At 40.1% G+C, this 24,732-nt stretch overlaps 2 protein-coding genes across 3 annotated transcripts in view; one reads left to right on the top strand and one right to left on the bottom strand.

The window, feature by feature from the left end:
* The first annotated feature begins 215 nt into the window (after positions 1-215).
* LOC133422626 (zinc finger protein 665-like) lies at positions 216-11,908 on the top strand. Of its 2 annotated transcripts, XM_061712652.1 has the most exons (3): positions 216-338; positions 1,150-1,372; positions 9,836-11,908. In XM_061712652.1, the coding sequence occupies exons 2-3, from the start codon at positions 1,172-1,174 to the stop codon at positions 11,285-11,287; spliced, it is 1,653 nt and encodes a 550-aa protein (XP_061568636.1). In that variant the 5' UTR covers positions 216-338; positions 1,150-1,171; the 3' UTR covers positions 11,288-11,908. The 2 variants fall into 2 exon arrangements, 1 of the variants encoding a protein (XP_061568636.1); XR_009770751.1 differs by lacking the exons at positions 216-338; positions 9,836-11,908 and adding an exon at positions 2,140-5,061 and having other exon boundaries at positions 1,235-1,372.
* A 10,470-nt stretch (positions 11,909-22,378) lies between these two features.
* The window catches only part of LOC133422669 (zinc finger protein 239-like), a 28,665-nt gene continuing 26,311 nt past the window's right edge, over positions 22,379-24,732 (bottom strand). Inside the window, exon 3 of the mRNA XM_061712692.1 lies at positions 22,379-23,159. Within this exon, the coding sequence (XP_061568676.1) occupies positions 22,548-23,159 (612 nt within the window). The 3' untranslated portion in view covers positions 22,379-22,547. The remainder of the gene's footprint in view (positions 23,160-24,732) is intronic.

The raw sequence follows: 24,732 nt of genomic DNA, 5'->3' as shown, positions 1-24,732 counted from the left end.
TTGAAAATTCCGACTGGGAACTGGGAAATCCCCACTTCCGAGGACAAATGGAACGCGGCATCATGAGAACCTCCCGCGTCCGCCTGCCGTGGAGCTACTGCGCATGCTCCCGACTACTGTGGCATGCTGGGCAATGTGGTTTTCATGTCACATTCGTCATGATATTGCCGGTGTGTTTACTAGCAACTCGCATCCTATTGGAGCAGCGGGATCACGTGACGACCGCGCCTCGACCCGCGGATCAAAATCTTCCTCCGCTCAGAAGAAACTAGTACCGTTTTGCGGCCCTGATCACAGGACTCTTGGGGGGTTTTGAGCTCTGGAATTTTACTGATAAGGTGAGCATGAATCAATCTTTTTGATAATACAGACTGTGTCGTCTCCAAAGGTGGGAGCGGGATGAAACGATAACGGGGTTCACCTTACGGCCTAAAACTCTCAGCTTGATCCAGCCTAGCGTTAGCCGGTAGCCGTCAGTGCACACTGCACAGAGTGCACAGATAAAAGTAATAATTCAGAGGAATCTGTTTTATTTCGTTAGCCATCACAAACCAGTGTGTTTATTGTGTTTGTAGAGAGTTTATACAACGATCTTTCAAGAGCACAACTCGCACTAACGCCTAACGGCTAGGCTAACGCTAGGGTGATCAAACTGAGAGAGTTTGGTTTGCTGTTCATTCCACGTCAGCAGATCGTGCTAAACTCAAGTTTGACTCCACAGTTGGACTTTTGAGGTGGTTCATCCGTTGTTTTGGCCTGGAGGACACAAAGAGGAGACCAGTATAGAGCTGCATCAGTCAGAGCTGCACTGATGCTTCTCTACAACAATAGAAATAGAAGAGAAATAGAAAGCCTTTATTATCATTAGACTGGTACAATGAGATTAGGCAGCAGCTCCGTAAAAGTGCACACATGCAAAGACTATGGAAACAACAAAATGAGAAACAGGAAACATAAATACAGGACTGTCAGAAAATTAGAATATTGTGATAAAGTTCTTTATTTTCTGTAATGCAATTTAAAAAAAATAAATAAATAAATAAATAATGTCATACATTCTGGATTCATTACAAATCAACTGAAATATTGCAAGCCTTTTAATATTGCTCATTATGGTTTGACGTTTGTACTTTAATATTTTCCCTGCAGGCAACACTTGTGTTTGGAGGAGATGGACCGGGACCAGATCCAGGACCAGGAGATGGACCGGGATCGGATCCAAGACAGGGATCGGATCCAGGACCGGGATAAGAACCAGGATCAGAACCAGGACCAGATCCAGGATCGGGATCAGATCCAGGACCAGTACCAGAACCAGGACCAGGAGTCCAGCAGCAGGACCAAAGTGGACTCTTCCTCCGCTGGTCTGCAGGTCAGTGTTCAGGTCCACGTTCCTGCTCGTCCTCGCTCTTTCTGTTGCTGCTGATCATCCAAACGCTTTATTTCATTGTCGGTAGCTTTTTCTTTCTTTTCTTTTTGTAACAAAACTTTATTGAAAATATACAAACTCTCAAAGAGGATAATGGACAAATGTCAATGTAAATGCAATATGAAAAGAAAGGAAAATAAAAAAATGGGGATTCTTGTAAGGAATACACAAAACAAAAAAACAAGGCGCTCTAAGAATTAAAAGGTGCATATGAATAACAAAATAAATTCAGCATTTAAATTCACATAATGGCGCATAGAAAAGGAGATGAAATATTAAATTAGAATAACAAATAACAAGCAATGTGTAGACTTATTTTACTTGCATTTTTGTTTTCTACTCTTTTGAACATGAGAAAAAAATCTTAAAATCGTTAATAAAACCCCGAAAGGAGGGTTTACAATTTCTCCATTTGGCACAATGAATATGGTACTTACCCAGTAACAAAATTATATTAATAATATCAGAAACAGAAAATTCCAAATCACCCATGAAGAAAATAATATGGCTTAATTCAAAAGGTGGAACATTATTAATTTTAAGAGAAATCCAATTGTGTATGTGTAACAGAGTTGGAAAACCCACTTTAATCATTTTTGTTTTCAAATTGCGTTTAAAACTGCATTTAAAAGTATTAAACTCATCCATATTTACTTTAGCTGCTTTTATCAACCATCAAAAGCACTTGCGTTGTGTTTTTTTTTCCACAGAAACAGTTAACACAGAAAGCAAAGTCACGCCAAAATCTACAGTCCATCAAAACCTGACCATACAATAATCCTGAAACTCAGATCAGGACAGCAGCACAGCATCCGCGGCGATGAGCATCAAGCTGATCTGAAGATCCAAAGGGTCACGGCACCAGTGGAACAGGTTTGGATCCGTTGCGACAAATGACGAGTCATAGGTTGGTTTTCTACATTTATTTCTGCAGAAGACAAAAAAAAACACATTAATAAGTCTTCTGGACCCTCTTTTTACTCCTTCTGCTCCCCTCATCAGAGCAACGCAGCACTGTGTAATTTAATTGATTTTCCTCTACAATGCAGAGAAATACACTCCTACATTTTCTCAAACAAAAGCTACCAAAACAGACAGGAAAATAGTATTTTTAACTAATAAATCGCTAAATCATAACAGCCAATATTGGAACAGTGACACCCAACGATCAAAACAAAACACTGTATATATGGTGTAAACACAATGAAAACAATTAATTTGACAAAGGAAACATACCTGCAGAAGACACAAAAACAGCCACGTAATGTCAGTGGCATTTAAAGTATACAACATGCGCCAAAAACGCCAACATAAATGGATAATTTCTGAATATACAAATATCATAAATATGTCAGCTCCTCACAGTGCTGCGTTGCTCTGATGAGTGTAAGTTGGGAACTGCTGCTGCGTTTCTTAACAGATTTTCTTTAAGAAATTATCCATTTATGTTGGCATTTTTGGCGCATGTTGTATACTTTAAATGCCACTGACATTACGTGGCTGTTTTGTGTTGTTTTGGTGATTAATATGCTTCTTGTGGATGTTTTTGTTTTTGCGCCTTTTTGTATGGCGGTGGGCGGTGACTGGTTTAAACCAGCAGGTGGTAGTGTGGACCAGACGGCGCTGCAGAGACTCTGAGTGCTCACTTTCCCCTTTTTGTTTTGTTTGTTCAGGGAGCAGGAGGAGTAAAAAGAGGGCCCAGAAGACTTATTAATGTGTTTTTTGTGTCTTCTGCAGGTATGTTTCCTTTGTGAAATTATTTGTTTTCTATGTGTTTATCCCATATATACAGTGTTTTGTTTTGATCGTTGGGTGTCACTGTTCCCATATTGGCTTTTATGATTTAGCTATTTATTCGTTAAAAATATTATTTTCCTGTCTGTTTTGGTAGCTTTTGTTTGAGAAAATGTAGGAGTGTATTTCTTTGCATTGTAGAGGAAAATCAATTAAATTACACAGTGCTGCGTTGCTCTGATGAGGGTAGCAGAAGGAGTAAAAAAAGAGGGTCCAGAAGACTTATTAATGTGTTTTTGTGTCTTCTGCAGAAATAAATGTATAAAACCAACCTATGACTCGTCATTTGTCACAACGGATCCAAACCTGTTACATATGTCTGTCCAGAAACAATGAGACAAAGGACATTCATAAAACAAATGATCCAGTGTTTCTTCATCCTTTTTGCAGAAGGAACATTGATCTACCTCAAATTTAAAGCTTTTTTAAGAATTTCTGCCTCAGGATAGACCTTATTCATAATTCTAAAATGTACTTCTTTAACTTTAGGCAAAATAGGCCATTTAATAAATTGGGAATGCGCTTTGTTTAATGTGTTTATATTTACCATGCAAGAATCCTGTTGAATTATCCTTCTGCAAAAATCATGGAACAATCTGGATTTAAAAACATTACAAGAAAACTTGTTACCAAACTTTTTATCAGTCAGAGTACATCCTTCAATTAATAGATTTGGTAATACATTTGAAGCTGTATTATACACCAAAAAGTTCTGAATTAGGTGAATTAATGGTAGAGGAATAACACTACATATTTTGTTGAATTCTTTATGAGAACAATTTAATTTTTTTTTTTTTTTTTGTCAATCTGTCTAACTTAAAAGAATCCCTTTACTATCCATTAAGTCAGTTACATATATAATGCCTTTATCAAACCAATTAATTTTAAATACTGATTTTCTACTAATTGTAATTACTCTATTGTTCCATAAAGTTGACTTATGAGGAGAGAAGTTGTGGACAAATACCATTTACCGAGTATTTGTTTGTGAAAATTAGACAACTTAATGGGGATCCTGTTCACATCAAAATCACATTTCAAAATGAAATCTAGACATCCTATCTTTTTTTTTTTACCTTGTCTGCACACATATTAATGGTTAATACCATGCTGGTAAAAACCTAAGGCATATGTGCAATGTTACTATATTTTATGTATATATACAGGGTTTTTCCTGGCTCTAATTGAAGCAGAAATGGCACCATCCTGATCACACGTGTGCGGGTAAACTGTGCCTTCAACTGGCTCAAGCAAACACTTTTTACAAGATATTTTGTATTTTGGGAGTTCGAATATGATTAAAAATATATTTCTTTATTCTTTATTTCATTAATTGATAAAATAAAACAAATTAATATAAACACAAACGTTCCTAAATTCTGAATGAAAGGGAGCAGAAAGAAGAAGAATCTTATTTAATCTGCCCCTTTTTCCCAAGAAATCAATTTACAAAGCATGGAAATTATATGAAAATCATGTAAAAAATATGACAATTATCATGTTAACGCATTATTTTATTAACATAAAAATATAAATACAAATATAAGAACTCAATCTTACCAAAAATAAAAAGTAAAAAAAAAAACTGCCAATGGAACAGGAAAAAAATGTCTTTGAAATGAGTGAAAATGGTTTTCTAGAACGAGATACTTTTTAGATGACTGTCTTATTTTAAATGTAATGACTTTTTTTGGATTAGAAATAAAACATTCTGACTGGATATAAGACAAGTAGTCTTGGTATGATTTTGACTTTATGTAGGGTTTCAGACATTTACTGACAAATCTCGCAACCACACAGAGAGCATTTCAGCCTCCTATTGTTCCATCTGTAGAACCTCATGCTCCTTGTAGTCCTGGTCCTAGTCCTGGTCTGGTCCATGGATGGTCCTAGTCCTGGTCTGGTCCATGGATGGTCCTAGTCCTGGTCTGGTCCACGGATGGTCCTGGTCTGGTCTGGTCCATGGATGGTCCTGGTCTGGTCTGGTCAATGGATGGTCCTGGTCTGGTCTGGTCCTGGTCTGGTCCATGGATGGTCCTGGTCTGATCTGGTCTGGTCTGGTCTGGTCCATCATGGTCTCCTCACAACATCCAAGTGCCTCTCCTTCAGTCCGCTGTGCAGAGGTGTCTTCACCTTAAACAAAACAATTCATGCATTAAGTATTTTTGTATTTATTTTGATACAGACATAAATAGTGATAGTTCCTGCTGCATGGGGCTCACAGTGCTTTTGTCATAAATAACAGACCAAACCTTCCTCAGTTTGCCTGAGCAGGTAAATTGGTTCAGCCACCGTTTGTCAAACCGACTGGCTCTGTGTTTTTGAGATCTGTAAAGATGAATAAAAAGTCATGTTTAAATCACGTACACGTTGGCTTCGCGTTGATATGCTCCTAATGACTTAGAAACTTGACTAAAGGCTGATTTATGGTTCTGCGTCACATCAACGCAGAGCCTACGGCGTACGTTGCGCGTCGCCACGTACCCTACGCCGCAGGCTCTGCGTCGATTTAACGCAGAAGCATAATTCAGGCTTAAAGTTACCCTTGCCTCTCCAGCTCGTCCTGTCCTGCACTCTGACCCTCGCTATCACCTTTCATGCATATTTGTGCACTACTTTCAGCCCTGACAAAATTGCCGCTTCTCGTCGGTAACAGGATTTATTACTTTTTAAATGCAGAAAATAACTATTTTCATGACGTCGGAGTTTTGAGAACTGGGGGCGTCCGCCTCCTAATTTTGTATGCAGGAAAATGAATGACCTGGTTTTATATAGCGCCCTTCAAGGCACCCAGGACTTTACAGAGATCATTATTCATTCATACACATTCTCATTGGGGGTGGTAAGCTACGTTTTGTAGCCACAGCTGCCCTGCAGACTGACGGAAGCAGGCTGCCATATCACGCCAAACGGCCCCTCCGACCACCACCAAACATTCATACACATTCAAACACATTCTCAGGCTTTTGGACGTCCCTAAATCCAGGCTCAAAACTAAAGGTGACCGAGCTTTTGCGGTGGCCGGCCCTAAGCTGTGGAATAGTTTGCCACTGAATGTTAGATCTGCTCAGACCATAGAGGTTTTTAAGTCTTCTTTGAAAACTTATTTATTTATGGCTTTTAGTGTATGATAAATTAGTTGCCGAATGTGAGAAGTGATTGTGCACTTTGTGTCTGTTCTTTGCCGTCTATTCTCTATTTTCTATTTTGTATTACTATTTTATTGATCATTCTAGCATGTTAGTGATTTTATTGTTTCTACACTTTGTACTGTATTTTCTTTTGGTATTTCATTTTATTGTATACTGTACAGCACTTTGGTCGACCTCGGTCGTTTTTAAATGTGCTATATAAATAAAATTGACATTGACATTCACACGGGGTGGGTAAGGTGTCTTGCCCAAGGACACTACGACAGCAAACTGGGACAGAGCGGGATTCGAACCGCCAATCTTCCGATCATTGGACGACCCGCTCTACCACCTAAGCTACTGCCGCCCCCACCCGGCTGCCCGGAGAGACAGAGCCGCGGGCAGAAGGCTCTGTCGAACCCAGGACCTTCTTGCTGTGAGATGGCTGCAATACCAGCTGCGCCACCGTGCCCCCCGAATTAAAATATTTTTTTAAGAACTTCTGCCTCAGAATAGACCTTATTCAAAATTTTAAAATGTACTTATTTAACTTTAGGCAAAATAGGCCACCGTCTACCCTCCAGGCCAGGTGTGGGCAAACCTTTCTGATTACGGGCCACAATCGGTTCTAAAATGTGACAGAGGGGCCAGGCCAGGAGCATTTGGATGCAGTGTTTGGGCTGAATCTACTAAAGCATTGCATGTACAGGACTGTCTCAGAAAATTAGAATATTGTGATTTTCTGTAATGCAATTACAAAAACGTCATACATTCTGGATTCATTACAAATCAACTGAAATATTGCAAGTCTTTTATTATGTTAATATTGCTGATCATCAAAATCAAAAAAATGTAATATTCTGGGAATCTTAATCTTAAACTGTAAGCCACAATCAGCAATATTAAAATAATAAAAGGCTTGCAATATTTCAGTTGATTTGTAATCAATCCAGAATGTATGAATTTTTTGTTTTTTTAATTGCATTACAGAAAATAAAGAACTTTATCACAATATTCAAATTTTCTGAGACAGTCCTGTGGTGTGTGCAAACCTCATAGCACAGTAATGACACGCAAATACTGTAAATGTACAACCCGATTTATTCACAGATTTGCACTGTCTTTCAAATATGCAAAATAGCCCTTATTAGTTAATAAGTTTGTCTCAAGGAATATGCAAGATATGGCATTTACACACTATTTTGCACAATACTGGAAGGAAGAAAATGTAAATAGATTAAAATAGCATTTGCACTGTGATTTATCAAACCTGGAGATTACTTCTGTTTTTAGTACGTTTCAATCAAAGGTACAAAGTTAAAGAAATCAACATTTATTAAAAAAGGAATGGAATCATTTTCAACAAAACATACTATTACTCAACGAAATACTCAAGCTCAATTGTGTATTTGTGTTAAACCCCGCAAAATCATGGATGGATCATCCTGACAACGCTCTACAGACACGCCACGGATGCCCTCACCTTCACGCACAAACAGTACAAGTGTCCGTCGCCAAGCACACAGACATAGGCTGGAGTAAATATCTTATCTGCAGCAAAAACTAGAAATTAAAATTAAGAGCGATATGCTGCGTATTAATGAAGCCATTGTAGCGCTGTTGTGCGTAAACACGTATTACTTTTAATTAAAAGACACTCTTCCGAAATTTCCATATGCATTTTTTCAGCAGAAAAAAGCTACTTTCACATAGAACGTGGCAACACCGCCGGGGTGGGCGCAGAGACGGCGCAGGTGGGAGCAGAGTCGGCGGCGAGTGGGCGCAGACTCGGCGCAGAGCAGCGCGCATATTCGTTGCAAGTTGCTAGGCGACCGAAAAAAGTTTTTCCGGTCTGGCGCCGTTTTCCCACTCGTTTCAACGTACAGTAGCTACGGTTTGCACAATGCATCTGTCCCTGCTTCAAAGAAAAGCCCTCGCTTTAGTTCTTCTTCTGAGGAGGAGATGAGCAGCAGCAGCAAGGAGGGGATGGGTCCATGAAATCCTCATGAGAAGACAGGATTTGGGGGAATACAGGCTCTTTCAGGAGCTACAGCTCCATGATGGCCAGGTCTACTTCAGGCTGAATCATATTTTATTAAAAAACCTTTCTGAACTATGTTTTTAGCTCATGTCAGTCATCTAGATTTGTATACCGAGTGGAAATGTAGTGCTTCAGTTTGCAAAAGTATTGACACGTGGTCTTTTCATAACCATATATTGATAAATGATTCAATTGATCCTGATATGAGGCATGGAAATGCTAGGTTTTATTTTAAATTAACATTTTATTGTTAAAAGAGCAAAAGAATATCACATTTCTACCACTTTTAAACACACCAGGTATGTCCAAATTCTGGGAGATTTCTCTCCACTTGTGTCCCTTTTTATTGATGTCCCGATAGGCCTGCAGTCTCGCATCCCACAGCTCCTCACACTCACAGCCAAGATCATTCTTTCTTCCACCCTTGATCGTCGCTGATCTACAAAATGCTTTTTGCAAAAGTTTTTTTCTCCCTCCACCACCTCTCATATTGGACACTGCCGAGATGCCGTCACAGGGCGCACAGTTAAATTAAAAATGTTTCGATTCGCATGGGCAGCTTGCGCCCTTGCCGCCGCGGCAACCCGGCGGCGTGCGCCCTGTTGCGCGTCGCCGACCTTGGCGCTTAGCCCTGTGCCCTTGCACAGCGGCAGTATATACACAATGAATGGGAAAGCCGGCGACAGCTGCCGTTGGTGCCGTTGGTGACACAGTCATCTGTATCAGGGTTTACTGGACCAGGGAAACATCAAAAACATGCAGGACAGCGGCTCTCGAGGACCAGCAATGAGGACCACTGTTGTAGAACAGAGAAGATCAAGATGGAAGATAGAATGATCTTGGTTATGAATTATAGAACAATATGGTTATGAAAAGACCACGTGTCAATACTTTTTCAAACTGAAGCACTACATGTCCACTCAGTATAAAAATCTAGATGACTGACATGAGCTAAAAAACAACAACATAGTTCAGAAAGGTTTTTTTAATAAAATATGATTCAGCCTGAAGTAGACCTGGCCATCTGTAGCTCCCAAACGAGCCTGTATTCCCCCAAATCCTGTCTTCTTTCAGTGGGAATAGTGTTGTTGGTCTCCGTTTTTTTTTTTTTTTTTGCCAGTGCATCAAAGTATGGAGTTTTGTTGTGGCAAAGCTCAGGATAAATGTGCCCCCCCCCCGCCCCCCCATTGTTTACCTGCCATTGTTTATGTAATAATTGCTCGGGGGTTTATGTTTATGTTCATGTTCTGGATCTTTGGAAAGCGTCTAGAGACAACATCTGTTGTATTGGACGCTATATAAATAAAATTGAATTGAATTGAATTGAAAACTCTTCATTGTTTCACTGCGATCTTGACAGACAGCTCTTGACTTGAACTGAAAAGGGATTTGTCAGATCGGCCAACAACAGGATCTAAGTGTTTTTCTCTTTCCTTACAGAAACATAAAGACAAAGAGAGAACCACAAGTTACTGCTGGGATGGCAGGGATACATTCCTCACCACTTCACCAGGTCTGAAGGTCCGAAAGACAATTCATACTGAAGAGAAGCTGTACAGCTGTGATCAGTGTTGGACAGCTTTTACCGAACAAGGTCACCTAAGGCGTCATCAGCGTATTCACACTGGGGTTAAGCCTTACAGATGTGATCAGTGTGGGGCAGCTTTTACCCGACAAGATCATCTAAGGAGTCATCAGCGTATTCACACTGGGGAAAAGCCGTACAAATGTGATCAGTGTGGGGCAGCTTTTACCATGTCAGGTCATCTAAGGAGTCATCAGCGTATTCACACTGGGGATAAGGCTTACAGATGTGATCAGTGTGGGGCAGCTTTTACCATGTCAGGTAGTCTAAGGCGTCATCAGCGTATTCACACTGGGGATAAGCCTTACAGATGTGATCAGTGTGGGGCAGCTTTTACCCGACAAGGTCATTTATTGAGTCATCAGTGTATCCACACTGGAGAAAAGCCTTACAGATGTGATCAGTGTGGGGCAGCTTTTACCCGACAAGATCATCTAAGGCGTCATCAGCGTATCCACACTGGAGAAAAGCCATACAAATGTGATCAGTGTGGGGCAGCTTTTACCATGTCAGGTCATCTAAGGAGTCATCAGCGTATTCACACTGGAGAGAAGCCTTACGGATGTGATCAGTGTGGGGCAGCTTTTACCATGTCAGGTCATCTAAGGCGTCATCAGCGTATTCACACTGGGGATAAGCCTTACAGATGTGATCAGTGTGGGGCAGCTTTTACCGAACAAGGTAGTCTAAGGAGTCATCAGCGTATTCACACTGGAGAAAAGCCGTACAAATGTGATCAGTGTGGGGCAGCTTTTACCATGTCAGGTCACCTAAGGAGCCATCAACGTATTCACACTGGAGAAAAACCTTACAGATGTGATCAGTGTGGGGCAGCTTTTACCCAACAAGGTCATCTAAGGATTCATCAGCGTATTCATACTGGGGAAAAGCCTTACAGATGTGATCAGTGTGGGGCAGCTTTTACCGAACAAGGTCATCTAAGGAATCATCAGCGTATTCACACTGGGGATAAGCCTTACAGATGTGATCAGTGTGGGGCTGCTTTTACCGAACAAGGTAGTCTAAGGCGTCATCAGCGTATTCACACTGGGGATAAGCCTTACAGATGTGATCAGTGTGGGGCAGCTTTTACCCAACAAGATAATCTAAGGAGCCATCAGCGTATTCACACTGGGGATAAGCCTTACAGATGTGATCAGTGTGGGGCAGCTTTTACCCAACAAGGTAATCTAAGGAATCATCAGCGTATTCACACTGGGGATAAGCCTTACAGATGTGATCAATGTGGGGCAGCTTTTACCCAACAAGGTCATCTAAGGAATCATCAGCGTATTCACACTGGATAAAAAATTGTCTGTGATCAGTGTGGGGCAGCTTTTACTTGGAGAGCTCAGTTAAAGGTACCAATTTAGACATGTTATGTTCTGAGGAAAAAAGAAATCAGGAGTTTTGTTTTCAGTTTTGAGATTTTTTACTAGTTTATGTATCATTGTTACATCATTTAAATAAAAAAAGTTCTTCGTTTGCCTGCTGGATTTCAGTTTCCTGCTCACTGCAAACTCAGAACAAGACATCAGTGTCAGAATTTTAGAAAAGAGTCACACAGTAGTGGGTTTTTCTTGTGGTTATTATCACCATATGTACTATTCATGCTGGATTTAATTTCCCTCTGGACCTGCAATAATTCTAAAATGACACCATGACATCTGTATTTCGTTCAGCTGATTCATACTACATAATTGAAGTCTGTGTTGTACTGTCCTCATTCTGTTCAACAATTCCCTTTATTTAACACTATATTTTAATATTTAGCCAAAATCAACTGAGCAGACACTTAAGCATTAGATTTCAGTGACTACCATGTCACATTCTGAAATGGGACCAAATCAAGAAAAAGCGTTATTGGCATACAGTATGTTTTAAGTTGCTATGCTAACAGTAAACTTAATGGTAAATGTAATCAGAGCTTCTGATGAATCCCTATATGTTTTGCGCTGCTTTGACTTTGAAGAAAGATAAAAAAGCTGTTTCTTTGTCTGTGTGTGTGTTTTTTTTACTGCATGATGCGGCCACATGTGTCCTCTCGTTATTCCGCTGATCTGGATTTCTTCAAAGACCCCGTCTGAAGCTTGATGATGGTTAGTTTCTGTATGATTATCATCTAAAAATATCAGATCACTACACTGTATGGGGTGCATATAGACTAATGTGGTGTTCATCTGACATGTACATAACATGTAGATATAAAGATATGTGAATGATGTATGCAGATATGAGTATGTATGCATGATTTAAATGTAGCAGGAGATATGAGTATGCGGGCATGACTGTGGTGTGACAGAGAATCATTTAATAAGGTCACTCGCATATCATAAAATATATTTTTCCTTATTCCATTCCACCCTTTCTATCATTATACTCTCGCTCAAAAGAATAGACTAATCACACTGCAGCAATCACACCAGAATATCTGCAAATGGAAAATCATCAGTCTTCTCCACGGGGGGTTCAACAGGTAACTTCTTATGGTAAACTTTAGTCAGTGTTGGGGGTAACGCGTTACAAAAGTAACGCAATTACAGTAATGTATTACTATTTGCTGTAACGCAGTAATATAACGCATTACTAATACATTTTCGGTAATATTTTACTCGTTACAATCTAAGTAACGCGCGTTACAACGCATTTTAACCCGTTTAGCTGTTGTTTTTTAAAGAATTCACCAACACCGCGTCCGCGAGACATCCCGACAACAGAAAAAAGCGTTGGGAACGCGGCGCGGCGGAACGTAGCGCCGCTGGACACTGTTTGTGTGGGGACTGTTCAGTGAGCAGAGCCGGCAGGGAAAAGTCAACAGTGCGGCGTGTCCGCGTGTAACCTAAATCTACCATGGTCTCAGCGTTAGGGCTCGGCCAAGTGAGGCTTTATTAATATATGGGCTTTATACATTTATTAAATATATATGAGCGCGGAGTCGGCGAGGAGCTGCGCGCGGCGAGGAGCCCGAGCCGGGCTCACAGTCAGTCGCGCTGTTTTATGGTTTATGGTTTTATGGTTCCGCGTTAAATCGACGCAGAGCTTTCGCCGTAGGGTACGCAGTCGTTCGCGTAACCCACGGCGTATGGCCTGCGTTGGTGTAACGCGGAACCATAAATCAGCCTTAAACCACACCTGCAGCCCATCAGGAGGAGAGGTTAAAACAGCTGCGAGTTGATTGCTGGTTCGTTTTGTTAACTCTGAGAGCTTTATTGGTTTGTTTGTTAGCTTGCTGGTGTTTTTTTTCTCTCTGGGAGTTATTTATGAAGAAGTTCTGAGTTCCGTGTGAGCAGTATTCGAGTTGAGGGGGGATGAGGGGTGATGTGATGGCACCCCCCTGAAATTAAAACGGTCCAAATCACCCCCCCCCCCCCCCCCCCCCTGAAATAAAAACGGTCCAAATCATCCCCCCTGAAATAAAAACGGTCCAAATCATCCCCCCCTGAAATAAAAACGGTCCAAATCATCCCCCCCTGAAATAAAAACGGTCCAAATCATCCCCCCCTGAAATAAAAACGGTCCAAATCATCCCCCCCTGAAATAAAAACGGTCCAAATCATCCCCCCCTGAAATAAAAACTGTCCAAATCATCCCTGAAATAAAAACGGTCCAAATCATCCCCCCTGAAATAAAAACGGTCCAAATCATCCCCCCTGTAAAACTGCCATCCCTCCTTTCCATCCCTTATGTCATTTCATCAATGAATGTGGTTTTACTGCTATTTCAACAGTTAGTCATCACCAGAAAAATAACACCAGAAAAATAACTTATTTGACAATTTTCACCTGTTTCAAGTAAATTTTCACTTGAAATAAGTAGAAAAATCTGCCAGTGGAACAAGATTTATCTTTTTTTGCTATTTTGTTGAAAGTAACTCAAAATTAATACACAAGTAGTGTAACGCATTACAATTCAGATATAGTAATATTGTAATGTAACTAATTACTTTCAAATGACAGTAACTAGTAATATATAATGTATTATATTTTGGATGTAACTTGCCCAACACTGACTTTAGTCAGGCACATTTCAATCAAACAGTGGAAGACAGGAATAGTGACATCATGTATGTTTTCCAATGTCCAAACCAAAAGAATCAACTTAAGGCAAGTTTATTTACAGCACATTTTAGCACCAAAGCAGTTCAAGGTGCTTTCCAGAATAAAGAAAAAATAGTGGCAGAGTAAAGAAAAGACTTAAACTAGAGTCACAATGTCATTGTCAGTATGATACCCTGACCTCCCCCTCCCTGTTTTTATTGCATTAATTACATGCACTCAACACCAGGGGCGGGAGAGGGGCCAACACCACCCGCGTTCCCTCGCCGGCCTGGTACAGGCGGGTCGCATTGCCCGGGCCTGGCGGGGCTCGCCGCGCGGCCTGTGGTGCTTTCCGGACGGTGCTGGACCCCCCCGGGGAGGGGGAAACGGTGCGTGAATGAGCGTCCTTGTCGGTGAGAATGGGGTATGAAAGGATCCTGCCATGGAGGATTTGGGCCTCCATCGGCAGGACAACAAAATGTAATAATTCATTAATATTATTACTATACAAAGATGTCCAGAAGATGCCCTCTTCTGGACATATAAGTTACTGCATTTACATGCATTTGTTTGCCCTCTAGTGGACATATAAATGAATGCATTAAAATGACTTATTTGCCCTCTAGTGGACACATTTATTACCGCATTAAAATGACTTATTTGCCCTCTAGTGGACATATAAGTTACTGCATTTACATGCATTTATTTGCCCTCTATTGGAAATATTAATTATTGCATTTAAATGCATTTATTTGCCCTCTAGTGGACATATAAGTTACTGCATTTAAATACATGTATTTGCCCTCTAGTGGACTTATTTATTACTGCATTTAAATGTATTTTATTTTCCCTCTAGTGGACATATAAATTAATGCATTAAAATTACTTATTTGTCCTGTTACACCCGCAAACGTAATAACAGCCCACAAACGTAATACAAATCTGCAGCTTTGGATGTAATAATCCTGCAAATGTAATATATTTCCCACAAACGTCATAAAATTTGCCTACTGCAAATGTAATACTGAATTTCCTGCAAATGTAATAACTATTACATTTGCCAGAAATTATTACATATGTGGGAAGGTGAAAATCTGTAAATGTAATAACTTCCCACAAATATAATATGAGACAAATTGATGATCTTTGTGGTTGTTGTTGTTTATTTGTTTACTTCCAATACACCTTCCAATAGTGACTGGAATGTTGACAAGCAACCCGCATGTCAGGTGGGGCAGGTCAGAAAGTGACAGAGCAGTGTTAAGTTATTAATAACACACACACACACACACACACACGCACACACGCACACACACACACACACACACACACACACACACACACACACACACACACACACACACACACACACACAGCTCATTCATGCTCATATGATTTTAAGGGCTATGGATGCGAGCCTATGCTGGTGGCTTATGAGCCAATATTTGAACCATTTAATGTCTGCATATCAAAAGCCAAAAACTTGAATAGGTAGTCCATTCTTTGAAGTAGGCCTAATAAAAACATTTGTCAAGATTTAAGACTGGTCCGTGTTCTTTTTGATAGGTACATGGGCCAAGACTGTCTGAACACTGACAATTAAAGGCTTGCAAATAAATAATGACTGGTGAACTTAAATTAATCTACCCTATGTGAATGCAGGAAAGTGAGAATTGCCATGTAGGCTACGGTAAGTACCAGAAAATTTCCCAATGTTACATTATTTTAAATAAACGGCCTTTCAATTAAGTGTGATGTATTTGTTAATGATTTGTTGCTGCAAATAAATGAATGTATGGGTATGCACCAACACTCTGCCAATCAGGAACAAAGAAGATGCACAGGCAATGGTCACTTCGCAGTAAAACAGGCTACAACTTTTCACCCCTTTCCCAGTAAGTCAGCATGATGTATCGATTAATTCATTGAAATCTCAAGATATATGATGGTTTCACGGTAGTTTTAAAGCTCAGTCTGCTACATTGTCAAAAGTGTCACTCTTGTATTTTTTCCTCTTATGTAGCATGATACTCCACCATAATTAGCTGCACAACATGCCAGCTTAAAATGAAGTCGATAGTCACTTCGCGGTAAAGCAGTTCAACTTTGCAACAACTTTCACTCCTTTCCCGGTCAGCCAGCATGATGTATTTGGTATCAATGGATTCGTTGAAATCTACCTTAAACATTCAGTCCGCTAGATTGTCAAACATGTCGATGTTACATTTTTTTTTCTTTTGCAGCACTCTAGGATCCCCTCAATTATAATGTTTGAAAACATTATAATTCATTAATTGTTATTAGTAAGGATCATTTTAGATGTTTATGTTGTTTTAAGATGTTATGCATAATGTTTATAGCCTGTACTATTTACAACATCAGCATTTGGTTTGTTTTCACAAAATGCAGTTTGATATTGTAATACTTTATATTACAGTTGTGGTCTATAAGACCGTTGTGGTCAGAGGTGTAAATGCTCAGAAATCTTATGTGTTTTATTGTAGGACCTTCTAGGCTGTGACCTGTCTGAGACTTCAGGACCATAGACAGCGATGGTCACAGACTGACTGCTGTCAGTCTTAAAGGTACTATATGTAAGACATTTGTAGATTTCTAAATTGATTTATTTTTGAAAAAATGGGACATGCTGATGCACATATTCATGTGAACATGTGAGATTATAGCCGTATGGCTAATTTCCATTTCTAGTCCCATTGGCAGGTTGGTTTTGAACATAGAAATCACATTATTAATAAAACACACAAAGTTACGTGTTGAGTGCGTATTATATTGCAACTTGCCCAATTGCACACTAGATATAAAGTGCTATTTTAATTGCATATATATAATAAGTGCTTGTTGCATTGCACATTGCACTACTGTCTAAGAAAAAAAGATTTATACCAAATCATATTTGTGTTCTCGCAGGTTGAAGATTAATCTCAGCATAACGTTGATTCTACTGTCCACACTCTGTATGACATGTGCTGGACAAAGCGTATGCCCAATGGATGATGAGACCTACAGTACTATACTTAAGGTATTCAAGGGGGAATTTGATGTCCCGGTTGCAGACAAGGCGAAAATTCAACGGTCAGCTTCGGTCAGAGTATGGAGAAATAGGGACAAGTATTCCTTGAGTGATGATGGAAAGTCCATTTTGTGCAACAGGAGGTTAGTCGTGAAGAAATCGGATATCCCAGAACTAGCTAAGAGAGGATTTGATGCCACCAAAGGTTGGGTCTCAGTGGATGTCAGGGGCTTCACTGAGTGTTTTGTTTTGCTTTTTGCCGTCCTTACCTACGTCCCCGACTCCCCCAGTCTGGCCTTCGGCAGGAGGGTCCCCCCTTATGAGCCTGGTCCTGCTCAAGGTTTCTTCCCTCCTAAAGGGGATTTTTTCCTTGCCACTGTTTGGCTTAAGGCTTTTCTCCCACTATGGGAGTTTTTACCTGCCATTGTTTATGTAATAATTGCTCGGGGGTTTATGTTTATGTCTAAGTTCATGTTCTGGATCTCTGGAAACCGTCTAGAGACAACATCTGTTGTATTAGATGCTATATAAATACAATTGAATTGAATTGAATTGAATTACCTGGATTTTGCACCCGTGGACACTATTCTTTATTTATTTTCACTGGTTTAGCAGCAAGTGGAGCTTTAGCCTGTTTTTGCTAAATCTGTGTTTTTTGCACTTTGCAATAACAGATTTTCCTAAAAATCTGGAATTTATTGCTCATTTGTATACACAACACAATAAAATAAGCAAGAATCTAAAGAACAAGAATATGTGGCAAGAAAATGTCAGCCTGTTGAAGACATTTAGTGAGCAACTTGTATACAGAGAAGATTTTTAGTATTCATGTTTTTTCTTTCATTCAATTAGATTCAAATTTGCTTCAATGGTAAATATCACAACAATATTACCAAAGCATCAAAAATAAATTAAACAAAAATGAATGAATTTCATGAATTAAATCAAGAAAAGAGTTGCATTGTACTGTTAAAGCTTGTTCTGTTTGTGGGCGTACAATGTGTGTTTTAGTTATATTATTGTATGTGTGATTTTGTATATGTGTGTATATGGGGAAGAAATAATAAAATATAATAATAATAGTAATAATAATTTTATTAAAACAATTGTGATTATCACAATTATTCTTTTTTTATTAAAATAGATTATAATTTAATCATTACAGATTCCTTTAATGTATTCAAATATTTCTCTTTGAATAATAATTTGTACCCAAAAAAAATAATTATCTTGTTAAAATACTCAAAATGACATCTACACCTCCCTCATTAAAAGAAGAAAGAACAAACAACAACAACCATAAAGATCATTATTTCGTCTCATATTACATTTGTGGGAAGTTATTACATTTACAGATTTTCACCTTCCCACATATGTAATAATTTCCTGCAAATGTAACAGTTATTACATTTGCAGGAAATTCAGTATTACGTTTGCAGTAGGCAAATTGTATTACATTTGTGGGAAATGTATTACATTTGCGGTATTATTACATTCAAAGCTGCAGATTTGTATTACGTTTGTGGTTTATTATTATTATTATTATTATTACGTTTGCGGGTGTAACATGCCCTCTAGTGGACACATAAATTACTGCATTTAACTGCATTACCTGCATTTAAATGCATTTATTTGCACTCTAGTGGACATATAAATTACTGCATTTAAATGCATTTATTTGCACTCTAATGGAAATATAAATTACTGCATTTATATGTATTTATTTGCCCTTTAGTGGACATATTAATTATTGCAATAAATGTACATATTTGCCCTCTAGTGTACATATATGTTACTGCATTTAAATGCATTTTTTGCCCTCTAGTGGACACGTACATTACTCCATTTGAATGCATTTATTTGCCCTCTAGTGGACATATAAATGACTGCATTAAAATTACTTATTTGCCTTCTAGTGTAGACATTAATTACTGCATTTAAATGCATGTATTTGCCCTCTAGTGGACATATCAATTACTGCATTTAAATGCACTTATTTGCCCTTTAGTGGACATATTAATTACTGCATTTAAATGCATTTATTTGCCCTCTAGTTGACATATAAGTTACTGCATTAAAATTACTTATTTGCCCTCTAGTGTACATAAAAGTTACTGTGTTTAAATGCATTTATTTAGTGGACATATAAATTACTGCATTTAAATGCACTTATTTGCCCTCTAGTGGACATATAAATTACTGCATTTAAATGCACTTATTTGCCCTCCAGTGGACATATAAATTACTGCATTAAATGTACTTATTTGCCTTCTAGTGGACATATTAATTACTGCATTAGAAGGACATATTTGCCCTCTAGTGTAGACATCGATTACTGCATTTAAATGCATTTATTTGCCCTCTAGTGGACACATAAATTACTGCATTAAAATTACTTATTTGCCCTCTAGTGTACATAAAAGTTACTGCGTTTAAATGCATTTATTTAGTGGACATATAAATTACTGCATTTAAATGCACGTATTTGCCCTCCAGTGGACACGTAAATTACTGCATTTAAATGCATCTATTTGCTCTCTAGTGGACACATAAATTCCTGCATTTAAATGCATTTACTTGCCCTCTAGAGGACACATAAAATACTGCATTTAAATGCATTTATTTGCCCTCTAGTGGTAATATTAATCACTGCATTTAAATCCATTTATTTGCCCTCTAGATGACCTATTAATTACTGCATTTAAATGCACTTATTTGTCATCTAGTGGTCACGTAAATTACTGCATTTAAATGCATTTATTTGTCCTCTAGTGGACTATAATTACTGCATTTAAATGCGTTTATTTGCCCTCTAATGGACATATTAATTACTTCATTTAAATGCATTGATTTTCCCTCTAGAGGACACATAAATTACTGCATTAAAATTACTTATTTGCCCTCTAGTGGACACGTAAATTACTTAATTTAAATGCATTTATTTGCCCTCTAGTGGACACATAAATTACTTGATTTAAATGCATTTATTTGCCCCTTAGTGGTCACGTAAATTACTGCATTTAAATGCATTTATTTGCCCTCTTTTGGACATATCAATTACTGCATTTAAATGTATTTATTTGCCCTCTAGTGGGCATATTAATTACTGCATTTCAATCTATTTATTTGCGCTCTAGTGCAGTGATTCTTAACCATAGGGCCGCGGCCCAACGTTGGGCCGCGAGCGCCACCTAGAGGGCCGCAAAAACATTTCAGTTTTGTACTTATGGGCCGCGGGGGCGGCAGGACTGCATAACAACTCCCGACCAAATGAGGAGAAGAATACACTCAGCTAGCTGTACGTGTAATAGTAAGAGAAATGGTGTGTATTTACAGAAAAAATCCTTTATTTTGCACGGAGTACGTTTAGATCCACCAGGATCAGGGATCCTACGGCGTAGGCTCTGCGTCGATTTAACGCAGAACCATAATTCAGGCTTAAGAGGACGTAATTGAAGCCACCATGAGAAGTTAAGGGGGGCGCATGAATTGCCCGGCGGCGGCTCCGTGGCGGGACACCTGGGGTGGAAGGGGAGACCTGGGGCTCGCTGCGAGACTCCGGGGGGGAGCTGCCCCGCAGAGGCGGGCCGGAAGGCCGGAGGAACCGCCCGGCTGAGCGGGAGCCGACGCGTCCCGCGGGCGGGGAGGTCGGCTGCCGCTCGGGCAGCGGGCCTACACTAGATGACACTCAGTATCACACTTAGTACTATATCACTTTAAATATTAAGTGTAAATCAACCCCAGGCCGCTCTTGTAGCTGAATTTGCTCCCATTTCGGATTAAAAACCATAGATGGGTAAAAACCTGCCAGGCTGACAATAGGATGATGGAAACAACACTGCTGCAACTGTGCAGCTCTTTGAGCTTTTATCTGTTGCTTCTCTGTGTGGCCAGTAGGGGCAGTAGCTGACTTTGCAAAATTTCTGCCTTGGTCCTCCGTCGCTGGGCGGGGGCCGCGTGCCCCTGCATCGGTGGGGACTCCGTGAGCTTTTGGGGGTCCGCCGGGGTGGCCCCAGGGGGGGGTGGGGCCGGGTATGAATGGAGGAATGCTGGACCATTTCCCCCTCCGCCTAGGGGCTCCGGCGGCGCCCGTGGAGGTAGGGTGGGGCCTGGTTCGGCTCGGAGGGCCGCCCCCCGTCAACTGGATGGCCGGTGGGGGAGCGTGGACGTCCTTCCAGGGCCGGCTCCCCTGTTCCTGCCTCCTGGCTTCGGCCTCTGCTCCCCCTCCTTCCCCTCCTTACCTGAATCATACGCACATAGGCGAAGGGGCGTGGGGTCCGGGGCGTGGGGGGCATTGTCCCGCGTGGCCCGGCACTCCCCGCCTCACGGTTTTAATAACACTGTAGACACTGCACATTTAACATTTAATAAATATATTTAACAAGGACACTTAGTTCTGGGGGGGGGGGATCATTGTCAGCTTGATACCCTGTCCTTCCCCTCCATGTTCGCCTCGCTGGCAGTGGGTTACCTCCTTCCTACCCCTCCCCTCTATGGGGTTGCTGGTGGCCTGTGTTCCGGGTTCTTCCTGGTCGGCCCCTGGTCTCGCGGGTGGCGGGGTTGCTCCCCCCCCTTCCTCCCCCACTATAGATACACTTCAGGTGGAGCTTTGTTTGGTTTATTACACACACATACACACACACCCACATACTCACGTACACGTATACATATTCATACATTCATGCATGCACACATACACACACAGTTATATTTAGCCACACATACATATACACTCTCATACACACACACTCACACATATATAGCCACTCAGTCACACACGTATACATACACATACACACACAGCCACACAAACATACACACACACACACACACACACACACACACACACACACACACACACACACACACACACACACACACACACACACACACACACACACACACACACACACACACACACACACACACACACACACGTTCACCTGCATGCTCGCTCTGTAGTTTTTGGGGTTAGTTAGCGGTAGCTTAGCTCAGACTGTGATTTGGGTTGATTGCTGCTTGTGTTTTGGTCGGCTCCATATTGGTTTTGTTGGTTTTGTGTTTTGTTTGTGGTTTTTGTTGCAGATTTCCAGTGCTTGACGTGTGCCTCCGTGTGTTCCTGCTTCCTGGATTGGCAGTGGATTGCAGGTCCAGAGGTAATTTAAATCCAGCACGAATAGTACATATGGTGATAAAAACCACATGAAAAACGCACTACTGCGTGACTCTTTTCTAATATTCTGACACTGATGTCTTGTTGTGAGTTTGCAGTGAGCAGGAAACTGAAATCAAGCAGGCAAACAAAAAACTTTTTTATTTAAATGATGGAACAATGGAACATAAACTGGTGAAAAATCTAATTTAAACACATTTTTTAGTTGAAACTGAAAACAAAACTCCAGTTTTTCTTTTTTCAGAACAATGTAACATGTGTAAATTGGTTACTTTAACTGAGCTCTCCCGAGTAAAAGCTGCCCAACACAGATCACAGACAATTTTTTATCCAGTGTGAATACGCTGATGACGCCTTAGACTACCTTGTTGGGTAAAAGCCGCCTCACACTGATCACATCTGTAAGGCTTAAATCCAGTGTGAATACGCTGATGATTCCTTAGATGACCTTGTTGGGTAAAAGCTGCCCCACACTGATCACATCTGTAAGGCTTCTCTCCAGTGTGGATACGCTGATGACTCCTTAGAGTACCTTGTTCGGTAAAAGCTGCTCCACACTGATCACATCTGTAAGGCTTCTCTCCAGTGTGAATACGCTGATGACTCAATAGATGACCTTGTCGGGTAAAAGCTGCCCCACACTGATCACATCCGTAAGGCTTATCCCCAGTGTGAATACGCTGATGACTCCTTAGACTACCTTGTTCGGTAAAAGCTGCCCCACACTGATCACATCTGTAAGGCTTATCCCCAGTGTGAATACGCTGATGACTCCTTAGACTACCTTGTCGGGTAAAAGCTGTCCCACACAGATCACAGCTGTACAGCTTCTCTTCAGTATGAATCCTCTTTTGGACCTTCAGACCTGGTGAATGGGTGAGGACTTTATCCCTCCTATCACAGCAGTAACTTGTGGTTCTCTCTTTGGCTTTATGTTTCTGTAAGGAAAGAGAAAAAGACTTAGATCCTGTTGTTGGTTGACCTGACAAATCCTTTTTCAGTTCAAGTCAAGTGGTGTCTGTCATGTTCGCAGTGAAACAATGAACAGTTTTATGTGTGCTATGTTAAGCATGTTCTGTTATCAATGGCTCTTGACAGCCAGAAATATTCACATAAAACATATCAATATGTCAAAACAAAAGTATGAAGGGCTAAAGCTACCCACCCTCAGAACAAAATCATAAATTGTTTATAGAAATTCCTTGAGATTCTGTACAAACTCAAAATTCAGTCATTCAGCACTTCTTCTGCCCTGACCTTGTGTGTGCGGTACACAGTATAGACACGGAGCTAAACACACTCCAATAAAGACCTTGACGTAACAAGGATAATTTAGGTATCTATATCTATCTATATTTTAGCGAAACTTCAACAGCAACACAGAAACATCAATAAATGTCAGCCACGGTAGTTACATTAGATAGATTAACACCAATTGTAGTATGACTATCTTTACAAAATTACCGTAATATGGACATTCTGACTATCCCATACCCATTTGACAACCATGTGCTACCTCATCATAAACCATCTAGTGACAATCGAACAAACATATTAATCAAAATGATCAGTGTACTGTGTAGAAAAACAATATCAATAATAATAATAAAAATAAACCAATATTACAACACTCACAGACTGTGACAAATCAAAGGTATAATCAGAAGGATGGTAGAGGATACAATCTGACTCTCCATTGCTTTGTCATTTGACTAAAGGTCTTGACACACCAACCCGACTTCCCCCGCTCTCTGCCGACTGCTGTGTCGGCTCGCGTCGGGCTCTGTCGGGCTTTTTGAACACACTTTAAAGACGACACCCGACGGCCTGACTGGCACGTACGTTCTGCGCATGCGTGAGAGGTAATTCCCCTCCATACCAGCAGGCAGCGGTAGTCTGTATTAACTCAAAAACAAGGGAAAATCAGAAGTTCTGGGAAGCGCTTTTTTTTTCAAAGCTTTATTGAGAAAACACAAGTGCAATACAAAAGTAAGTAACGTTATTATATAACTTTTTTTAATTCAATTTAGTGTAAGGACAACGATTAAAAAGTGTTATGACAACGTTATATATCGGGAGTTCGTTGTATTTTCATGAAATAACTACTTTTCATTGCTGTGTTTTGACAGAGAATATGTCCGGGAGCTGAAATAGGAGCTGCAGAGAGAGCAACTCACCAGAGAGGAGAAGAACTTTGTTAATTAATAATAAAATGAAATTCAATAGACTGGTATGTTCATTCTAACTATCTAACTATAGGATTCTATCTTTATTAAAATTGTGACAGCTTTGATGTACCGACAGTGCAGCAGCGCAATAATCAATAATCTCTCTCTCTCTCTCATATATATATATATATATATATATATATATATACATACATACATACATACATACATACATACATACATATATATATATACATATACATATACATACACATACACACATATATATACATATACACAGTACTCGAGATGAGGGAGGATGGCATCCCCCCTGAAATAAAAA

This window comes from Cololabis saira, chromosome 21 (assembly GCF_033807715.1).
Source record: "Cololabis saira isolate AMF1-May2022 chromosome 21, fColSai1.1, whole genome shotgun sequence".
In the NCBI taxonomy this organism is placed as follows: domain Eukaryota; kingdom Metazoa; phylum Chordata; class Actinopteri; order Beloniformes; family Belonidae; genus Cololabis; species Cololabis saira.
This window is presented reverse-complemented; position numbering and strand designations above follow the sequence as displayed.